At 38.5% G+C, this 11318-nt stretch overlaps 1 protein-coding gene across 1 annotated transcript in view; it reads right to left on the bottom strand.

Annotated features, from left to right (window-relative positions):
• The window catches only part of LOC109835041 (RING-H2 finger protein ATL52-like), a 1420-nt gene continuing 241 nt past the window's right edge, over positions 10140-11318 (bottom strand). The window contains exon 2 of the mRNA XM_020403040.1: positions 10140-11316. Within this exon, the coding sequence (XP_020258629.1) occupies positions 10633-11316 (684 nt within the window). The 3' untranslated portion in view covers positions 10140-10632. The remainder of the gene's footprint in view (positions 11317-11318) is intronic.

The raw sequence follows: 11318 nt of genomic DNA, 5'->3' as shown, positions 1-11318 counted from the left end.
GAAAGGAACAAGGGCATTGGAAAAGAGATTGTCCAAAGGTCAAAGAGAAAGAGAATAGCAAGAAAAAGGGCCCGAAGGCTAATGAGGTGAATGTTACGAAAGGCGATGATTCCGATAATTCGAGCTTTTCTTTTTTGATTACTCCGGAGGTGAACCATTTGGATGCATCGGATTGGATGCTTGATTCTAGCGCTACTTATCATGTGACCCCTAGGCGAGATTAGTTTGCATTATTTGAGAAACTTGATGGGGGTGTTGTTGTCATGGAAAATGATCAATCCTGTGGTATTTTGGGATAGGTACCATGCGGATTCGGATGCGCGATGGAGTAGTCCACGAATTAAATGAGGTGAGATTCATTCCTCAGCTGAAGAAGAATCTTATTTCTGTTGGAGCTTTGGAGGCGAAGGGATTCAAGGTGACCTTTGAGGACGTTGTAGCAAATGTTACTAAGGGATATTTGGTGATAATAAAGGAGTCCGCAGTCGAAACTTATATTATCTGAAGGGGAGCACCGAGGTTGGCCATACTGTTTCAGCTATTTTAGAGACGGACATGAGCAGACTTTAGCACTACAGGTTAGGGCACACAGGAGAGAAGTCACTGTAGACTTTGTGTAAGCAGGGGCTATTGAAAGGAGTCAAGAGTGGAAAAGTGGATTTCTTTGAGCACTATGTTCTTGGCAAGAAAACGAAGGTGAAGTTCGGGACTGCTATTCATAGGACGAGGGGCATCTTGGACTACGTGCACACAGATGTTTAGGGTCCCACCAAGACAGCATCACTTGGTGGTCGATATTGATTCGTCATGTTTGTTGATGACTATTCTAAGCGTTGTTGGATGTACACCATGAAGCATAAGTATGAAGTCCTAGATTTGTTTGTGGAGTAGAAGAAGAGATTAAAACTGCAGACTGGGAGAAAGATCAAGATATTTACGATCCGACAACGGTGGCGAGTACACTTCAGACCCCTTTCAGCAGCTATGTCGAGACGAGGGCATAGAGAGACACTTCACAGTTAGTTATACACCATAGTAGAATAAGGTAGCAGAGAGGCTGAATCGGTCTTTACTGGAGAAGGTCCGATGCTTATTGGCGCATAGTGATTTGGAGAAGATCTTTTAGACTGAGGCACTTTCATATGCGAGCCACCTCATTAATAGGCTGTATTTATCTGCGATTGAGGGGAAAACCCTTATGGAGATGTGGTCAGGAGAGACAGCACATGACTACCAGCTCAAGGTATTTGGTTGCCCTGCATATTATCATATTAGAACTGATAAGTTGGAACCTCGAGCAAGGAATGCCATATTTATAGGATTCAAGCGTGATATCAAGGGATACAAGCTTTGGGATCCAGTTGATAAGAAGATTGTGCTGAGTAGGGACATAACATTCGATGAGGCTTTTATCTTGAAGCTTCACAGCTCTCATCAGGAGGAGAGCGACCCAACAGAGGAGATATCACTGATGGTGGAGATCTATATAGCTCCGTAGTGTCCAGATGGTACAATATCCATTAGAGTGCCGACTGAGGTGACGCTAGGCGAGCACGATAATGACACGGAGGATACGGGTACCGATGTACAGGATCAGGGACCGATGGCTCAGGTTCAGAATTCTATTGCGCTTCGAAGACAAAGGAGAGACATACGAATGCCAACACGCTATGCTGACACAGTTGCGTATGCACTTCCGGTAGAGAGTATCGATGAGATGATACCTACTACTTTCAGAGAGGCCGAGCAGAGTTCGAAGGCTGATTCGTGACAGGTAGCTATGCAGGAGGAGATGAAGTCTGTTCATAAGAATGATACATGGGAACTTGTTGAGCTTCCAAAGGGGCGGAAGGCGATTTGTTGCAAGTGGGTATACACGAAGAAGGAGGGCATTGAAGGCACTCCAGTGAGGTTCAAGGCTAGGTTGGTTACGAAGGGCTATGCACAGGAGGAAGGTATTGACTATAATGAGGTTTTCTCTCAAGTGGTGAAGCATTCTTTGATTCGGATTTTGCTAGCTTTGATGGCATAGTATGGATGTGAGTTAGATCAGTTAGATGTGAAGCCGACATTTCTTCATGGTGATCTTGATGAAGAAATATATATGACTCAGCCATTGGGATTCGAAGCTGCAGGAAAAGATAAGTTGGTTTGCAGGTTAAAGAAATCGCTATACGATTTGAACCAGTCTCCTCGACAGTGGTATAGGCGGTTTAATGGTTTTATGCTTGGTGTATTTTCATAAGTTGAGAGGAGGTGCGTATATTTATTTGTTGCTTTATGTCGATGAAATGTTGGTTGCCTTTACTTCCAGGTCGGCTATAGATGAGTTGAAAGTTCAGCTTGCAAATGAGTTTGAGATGAAGAACTTAGGCGAGGCGAAGCGCATTTTAGGGATGGAGATTGGCAAAGACAAAAAGAAGGACAGAATTTGTTTGACATAGGTAGCTTATTTAAAGAAAGTTCTACAGCGATTCCATATTAGTATGTATACGAAGCCAGTTAGTGTACCTTTGGGAGCCCATTTGAAGCTTTCAGCTGGTCTTTCACCGAAGTCAGTTGAAGATCGAGAGTTGATGTCGAAGACTACATATACGAGCGTGGTTGGGAGCTTGATGTACGCGATGGTATGTACGAGATCGGATTTGTCATAGGCGATGAGCATGGTTTCGAGATACATGCACGATCTAGGAGTAGGTCATTGGGACGCCGTGAGATGGATTTTGAGGTACATTAGAGGTACGCTTAATGTTGGTTTGGTTTATGAGCAGAACACTACAGGTGGGCATTTATGCATTGGTTATGTTGATTCGAATTATGTCGGGGACTTGGATAAGCGCCGATCTATGACGGGGTATGTGTTCACTTTGACCCGTACGCCGGTGTGTTGGAGATGCACATTACAGTCTACGGTGGCTTTGTCTACGATGGAGGCAGAGTATATGGAGATTACAGAGGCTGTGAAGGAGGTTATTTGGCTTCGAGGACTTTTGGAGGAACTTGGTATATCGTAGCGGTCCGTCATCATTCATTGTGATAGCATGAGCGCAATCTATTTGACGAAGAATCAAGTTTTTCATGCCAGGACGAAGCACATTGATGTTCGTTATCACTTTATTTGAGATGTTCTTGAAGATGGCGATGTGGAGATTGTGAAAGTCCATACAAAGGATAACCTGACGGATATGCTCACTAAGATGGTTCCGAACAACAAGTTTGTTTATTGTAGAAACTTGTTGCATATTCGTAATTGTTGAGGCCGTTGGCGACCATTTGGATGAACTACGGGCGACTTGATCTCTTGGGAGAGGGGGTACGTAGGCAACCATGTTGGTGTAGCCGTGTTTGGAGAGATGGCGTATTGGTGCTCTGTATTTGGTGTCGGCTCAATTTTGGTAAAATTTTGCCGAGCTGGAGAATTGTGGAGAAAACCAGAAAAAACTAGTTTTTCTGTCATAAGTCGACTCATGCCTTTTTCTGTCATAAGTCGACTCATGCATAGGCATAAGTCGACTTATGGTAAGTCGACTTGTGTCTGTGCACGAGTCGATTTACGTTCTGCTCTGGAGTTGTGATTTTTCGCTCTGTCAAGTCGACTTGTGAAGCCTGTTAAGTCGACTTACGAACTATTCTCCAGTTGCTGTTTTTCTCTCTGTCAAGTCGACTTATGGCACCTGTTAAGTTGACTTATGATGAGTTTTTTGCACAGTTTGGTTTCATGTTTAGATTCTGTTTGGGTTTCTGTTTGGATATAAATAGGGACACGATTTTCTAAGGTTAAACATCAGAGATTTGAGAGATTCAGAGAGGCTATTGCACATTGTGAGAGGAGATATTGTGAGAAAGTTGAGAGCTTTGGTTGAGGGTTAGTTGAGTGATTTTATGTGATTGTAACACTTTTGTACTCTCCTTGATTTAGTGGAATCTCCCCATCCTCTCCTCGTGGACTTAGGCAAATTGCCGAACCATGTATATCTTTGTGTTTGGTTGGATTTATCGTATTTGAATTGGATTGTACTCGTGTGTGGTTCATCTTCTTCCCGTGATCTCAGACTCGTTTGGTGTGCGCGTGCACGCTTCCGCATAGGCGTGCGACACTTCCCTATTATCTGTTAGGTCTTATGGAGAGCTCGCAACAACTATATCTTCTCAGATATAGTTTCAACTCCCCAACAGTTGGCTTCCAAGGTCACTTACTATCTCCTTTCCTGGACAGGCTCACCAGCAACAAAAAGGGGCCTCAAGCTGAAAGCAATCGTTCGGGAGAGAGCCATTTCCGAGCTTATCGCCTCCAGCGAGGACAACAACAGGGCCGCAGGCAACCCTTAGCTAGCAGCAGCTACTCATCCCTTTTGAGTTTATCATAAACTTTTATTTTGGACAGTGATCTTTTGTAACTACCAAATACTATTTTATGTCTTTTGTTTTTTGTTTCTTCTTGTCATGTATAGTCCAATGTGTTATCTACGAGTGATTTTCTTATACATCCCTCGTCATGTAGAGTGATAACAAAGGTCCGCTCCTTAACCAATAGGGGTTCAATAGCTAAATGACACCTAGATATTGTCTGTAATTCTGCTTTTGTGTTATAATACATATTATGATAGGGCAGTTTGCCATATTCTTACCTCAATAAATAAAAAAAAGGTCTCAACACTCAAGAGGTATGACGCAATACTACTAACTAGCCACTTGGTTAGGGTATTTTCAATGGGAAGTAAACTCATACTATTAAAATATGTTTTAATGTTGGGTTTCACCGAAACTTGACAATGAAGGGCAACATTGAGGTTGCTAGGTTAATTGCTATTTCTAGTCAGAAAATATTTCCTTGAAGAACAAGAGAACCTGTTTGGTGAGAAATACATTACATGCCATTTTATTTACTAAGCTAAAATATCGAAACTCAATGTGAAGTTCACAGACCAAACACCTAAAATAGCAATGCCAATTCTTTTATCAAAACTTCTCCTCTTTGCCATCTATAAAGCCCCATTACCAAATTTATTAGGCACTTGTTTCAGTTCTAGAATCTTAATCTGCTTTTATTTTCCAAAACTATTGTGCTCAACCTAATTCTAAAAATCAGATTAAATTAAGTTCCAGAGCAAAGGCATTGTCAATTTAACCTCCAACTATAATAACACGACAGAAGTCTCAATACGCTCCTTTATCTACTACTCTATACTTAAAAGGTGAATCCAAAGAATTACTTCTTCATGCCACAGTAAATATTGTAGCATGAACAGTAAACCAAACCAAATGTGTTGAAGTAATCCAAAGAATTATCTACTTCTCTACAATCGAAGTTACTGTTTATGTTACAGTATTTATTGCAACGTAAACAGTCAAATCAAATTTGTTCGTCAATACTTGAAATTACTATTCATGCTACATTTTGTTTACTGTATCTTAAATAGTAAAATAAATAAAATGTATTAAAAGTTGGATCATTTTTTAAGTGTGGAGTAGTAAATATGATTTCAAAATCAAATGTATTAAAACTTGGATCCTTCTTTAAGTATAGAGGAATAGATATAATTTTTAATTTTAAGCATACAATAATTAAATCAAATATATTAAAACTTAGTGGGAGACAAGTTTAAAACACAGTGCTTAAAAAAATAGGAGACCGTATTTTGCACGGGGTGCACACTAGTGAAATGAAATACCAGAACTGTGGCAAGAATTTTGCATAGCTTAATCTCCATAGTAAGACTCATTGTTCTAATCAGAGTACAAAACAGGATAGGTAAGGAACATTAGCTAAAATACGTAGACCAGAGGATGATCAAATAATTCATAATATAGATTATAGAAACTATAAGATGAAAGCCAGAACCTAACTTTAGTCCTGTTCAAGTTTTCAACCGCCCTATGAGACGAGACATTGATACACAACAGCGGGCTTGCAAATTTAAGGCTTTAGTCACATATATCATCATAAAAGAGTTCACATGGATTCACACAATGTATTTTTTTTAAATATGACATCTCTAAGTCCTAAATAAATAATTATGCAAATAGGGACCTCGCCAATATAGAAACAATCTCGATTTTTTTTTTTTTGGAACAGCAGCCATTATAGAAAACCGAATTATTAATATGAACTGTGAGACCCCTGACCAGCTGAACATTTTCGTTCAGGCAAGGCCAAACTTGCAATGGACACAAACTGAAGCAGCATAAAAGCTTTGTTCTAAAGATCAAAACAAGATCCACTAACGAAAAATAGGCTTCAGGTCTTAAAGATCAAAACAGTAGCCATATCCATGTCACCAACCATGTATCTGGAAGTTCAATTTGGGATCAGGGCAGAATGTATGAACATAAAATACGGAAGAAGGGAAGTTCATAGGAGAAACCAACAAGAAACGAACTTCTACATCTCGAATGTAGGAGGATCTGTCTTAAATAAACGATTATTTACAAACATCTGAAAGACTTTTCATCATTGCAAAAATACACCTGCACTGCTATATCCTAAATAGAGCTGACACATTGGGATGTTACGAAGGAGCTCGAAGTGAGGGTGATAACAGTCGTATAGTTAGACGTCAGATCTTGACGAAGGAAACATATAAGTTAACGTAAGTTCATACTTTTCTGACCTCTAATAAGAAGAAAAAGAGAGAGACAACATTAATCAGGAATAAGGGAGCAAGTGCTTCACCCTGTTGAGTTAGACTGTAATTGTTCTACCTTAGGTTTTAACATCGGCAGTTTGGGAAGAACATTTATGGTTCAGGTGCTTGGTTGTGTTGAAGCAGTATCTTTTCAAGAGTTCAGAGCAAAAATACTAAGAAGTTAGCAGTCTACTCGGTGTTTCTTAAAGCAAATACTTCAAGAGCTAAAAGACGAGGCACTAAGCAAACAATAATAAGGTATTTCACCTAGTTCTTATCAAATTTGCAAATCCCTGTAAGAAATTCTTCCAGAATTCCAATGCCGTACGAGAGCATTTCATGCAATATTAAAACTGAATGAAATTCTATTAGGTATTTAACATAAAAAACTGGGAATTGGGTGTAAAAGAATTGTGAAGGGGGGGAAGAAGGCTCTTCATATTTCTTTATGCAATGTAAAGATGTAGAAATTGAGATACAATCATGTATGTTGGCAACGCAGATTATTTACATAAATGAAGACTTTTTAATATTTTCATAAAACTATAAATAGATGAAGTAAATTGGAAATAAAGACTTGACTGAAAGAATTACCTGAAATGATCATATATCATCCCCTATTTTCATCAAACCGCTCTGTATAATTCTCCCAGGCTCCCCCACAGTATCACAACCAGCGACCTAAAAAAACTACAAATAAAAGCAACACTCGCCATATTTGATGAAGTAGTTGGAGTTTCAACATTTGCACCGGGACAATATTTCAATGTGCCAAAATAACAAGAGTACATGAGCTGAGGAAATGTTCAGACTGCAATCGAAATATCTTTTAGTTATGACACAAAAATTTGACCCAAAAGGAAACATAAACTAATTCATCAGTTTGCTATAACAGTCTTCTCCATGATGTGAGATCATCAGCCAAATCTTTGGTGGCTGCTGATGGTTCAGTATCCAATCTTTTTTCTGACTGCATGCTACCATTGTCTATACATAGTTATATATCAAGACAAACAAATGGAGAGGTAAAGATTTCAGCAAGAACTCCCTAAAAATTATAAACTCTTGTATCAAGAGAATTGTCCACAGATTTAGATTTTTTTTTCTCCCCCTTCATGCATACACTTTCCACATCTTGAAAAGAAGACTTCATACTGCTATTGAATGGACATATTGTCATCTCTAGAAAGTCAATCAACTTCCATTGACACATTTCCCTTATCTATAAGAATCTAGCTTTTCCACCACTGCATGTTACTTCCTCTCCACTACAAAACTTTTCTTACATCTTTATTCCACTAGAAGAAGATCGCACAGAAGTAAGAATGCATTGGAAACAGACTCCAATATTGAAGGCATCCAAATTTCTTCCCCAGTTTTACCGGAAAACTGAAGTTAAGGAAGTTGCTTTACTAAAGATATAACAATGTTTTAATCTAACAAAAGCATATAACATAAAAAAGGCCAATATTTGCAATGAAGGAACTGGAGACTAGAGGATCTAGAATTATGGCAATTTATGTTGGCATTATGATACACATAGATGTTCAAGCCTTATGATAAAACTCAAGAATGTAACAAACAAAATTATTCCAAACAACATAACTTGGGACTGATTAGACAAAACAAAACCTTGCAAATACTGAGATCAACTCATCACATTTGGTATCTTAGATATAAAAGCAAACCAATGAGAACGTTTATTACTCATGAAACAACATGTCGTTCGTGGAAAACTTTAGTAAATAAAGATACTAATAGCTGCAGTAATCCATTGTGTCGCTAAGGAGAAAAAGAATCTAAACAAGAGTCTTGGTTAATTAGTTATATTCAAATCCTTCGACAAGTTGAACTTTAAAATTTGTTTGTTCCAACTCAAAATACATGCAGATTTATACATTATCTTATCTAGTGATTCATTGCACTTAGCATGGGTAAGCTTCATTGGATTAGTTCAATTTGAGACCATAACTAAAGAACTCTTTCAAGAAAGGCTTAGAACAATAAAATTATCTGGATGCACCTATAGAAGTTTCCTTTCGTATGGCCGAACTATGTATAAAAAGATTTTCATAATCGTCATATTAGCAAACATGATGCCATATTCCTTGTGAAAATAACACAACATAGAGAAAAGTGAAAAATTCCAAAATAATCATTCATAACATTTGATCCATGTCAAACATCATATAATGGACAATACATTTTAATACTTAGTGATGATGCAACATTTTAATTAATTAAGTTCACAAGAGAGGTAGCAAGAATTTTGAAAAAGCAACCCACATCTTTGCACCTCAATCTGTAAGTTTCAATTTGGCATTCACTAGAAAATGGTTATTTCCCTTAGATCATCATCACTAGTTTTTATATGCATGCTATAGATTTCAAATTATCAAAGTATCAGCTAAAAGGGAAATAAAAAATTAAACACAAAATAAATAGAAACGTTTATCAACAACCTAAAATATTTCAGCCAATTCAGCTAAGGGGAAGTCCAAAATTTTCCCTCAGAATTTAACAAGGGACATCAACACACAATTCCGTTAGAGATCTCATTGAATGTATAATCTAAATTTTGCAAGAGAATTTAAATAGCAATTAGTCATATGGTTTTTACTTCTACATAAGAAGACTTTTCTGTAAATTGGAGATTCAAAGAGAAGAATTATTTAGATAATAGTGTAATATATGATTTGACTTGAATGACAATAAAACTACATAAACAAATATGGAAGATCTTTGCTTACCAACAGTTAAATGAATTCATAACAGGAGGATTGCCTAAACATCATTTACCCCCAAGCATCCACACCACTATTTTTCAAATTTTAAAATGGTTTACCTCAAACCACTTATAATCTAATACATATCTAACATATTCCCATAAATTAAAAAACAAAAGAGTAAGTCAGATTTACTTGTTTAAAGGGTTTACCTAGTAATGGACAATAAAATGTTCTTCAGTGCTCATTGAAGCACAAGTAATAGTATCAGATAATTCTTTGATTATACATTCATCAGACATCCGGGAAAATAGTAAATATGAAACAGAAGTCACAAATAAAAGCAGCAAAAACAGGCCACCTTATAAGGCGGTATCCAATATGAAAAAGAATATCAAATGCACCTGAGACGTAGTTTTGAAGTTATTAACAAGTATCGGATAACTACCAACTAAACTCAATTTTGATCATCCATTAGATTAAGCTCTTAATTACAAAACCAAAATGCAAATGGTAAAAGAATACTTGACCAACTTTTCCTCTAAGTACCTACTAAATTAATCCCAAACAGTTTCACAATCAAATGTCGGAGAGACATCAATCTCCTTTACTGAGCTTACAAGATAATTAAGGGAGTTAACTTCTACATGACATCAAAAGATACAGCATGAAGAATATAAATCCAATTCTCTAAAAGCCAATGGATCCATGTTTAACCTGAGATAAACCCAACAAATGGTTTAAGATTCTAGATTGGCAGCCAAATGAGAAAACAAGTACGCTTCAATGATACTGAATAAAGCTACTTAAATGATGTATCATCTGAACTTACAGATCTCGCCACAATTCGTGCTCATCACTAGTATGTCAATAAACATAGACTATGACATGTGTTGGAAGGGAGAGAAATATTAATTTCACCCGCTTCAATATATTGCCATTAACACACAGCAAGCCAAAAGTATACACGACTTTAGTACAAAAAGTAGTGAGCAATCATTTATACTCACAAGGTGAAAAACATAAAAAGAAAAAGATACATAAACTCACCAGAACATATTAATCATTCTCCCAAGCAGACGGATGAACTTGAAACTTCTGCTCAAATCCATGATCCCACATTTTCCAGCATCCATATCCTTGAGTATAAAAGCTTGCGCTTTTACCTTTACATAATACATACATACATACAGTAGTGTCAAACATCAAAGGGTAGTCCCCGAAAAAGCCAAGAACTCAAAAATCCCAACTCAATTTTGAGTTTTTCTTCACACAATTCATCACAAGGGAAGAACGGATGAGCTCCGGGCGCGACCCCGCCGGCATCTCGGAAAAAAGAGCCTCCCACTTCTAGAAGACAGAGACCTCTCGACGCTCTGCTTCCCAAAACAGTCGACCCCTTCTCCTTTTTTCTTCGAGAGTATAACTCCTTGCACCTCAATTTCTCTCTTCTCCTCCCCCAATTTCACCTCCGGCTCGGATTCAACCCTGAGCATGAGCTTTGCGAGCGATGAGGAGTCCATTGACACCGACCGACGAATCGGCTGCAGTCCATTCTCATCGTCCAGCGGCCTTGATGAAGATGAAGAAGACCCAGCATCCAAATTGATCGTAATCGCACACTCGTCTTGATTCTGGGGCTGAGAAATCTCGATTTGGGTGTTTTCCAAACGACCCGAAACCGAACCATCTGCTGCCGCCGGTGTTTCCGCCCCCGCAGCCGGGACAACGACGGGGGCGCGGCAGAGAGGACAGTTGACATGAGATCTTAGCCACGTGTCGACACACGGTTGGTGGAAAGCGTGTGAGCACTTGGGCAAGAGCTTGACGACCTCACCGTCGGAGAACTCGCCGAGGCAGACGGAGCAATCACCACCGTCGACTAATCCATCGCCGGACTTGTATACGAAGGCTGCGATTGACTTGATGACGGCGTCGTCCAGGCCGACGGTCCTGATGTACCAGA

Source organism: Asparagus officinalis, chromosome 3 (genome assembly GCF_001876935.1).
Source record: "Asparagus officinalis chromosome 3, Aspof.V1, whole genome shotgun sequence".
Classification (NCBI taxonomy): Eukaryota; Viridiplantae; Streptophyta; class Magnoliopsida; order Asparagales; family Asparagaceae; genus Asparagus; species Asparagus officinalis.
Note: the sequence above shows the minus strand (reverse complement) of the source record. Positions and strands in the feature narration are given on the sequence as shown.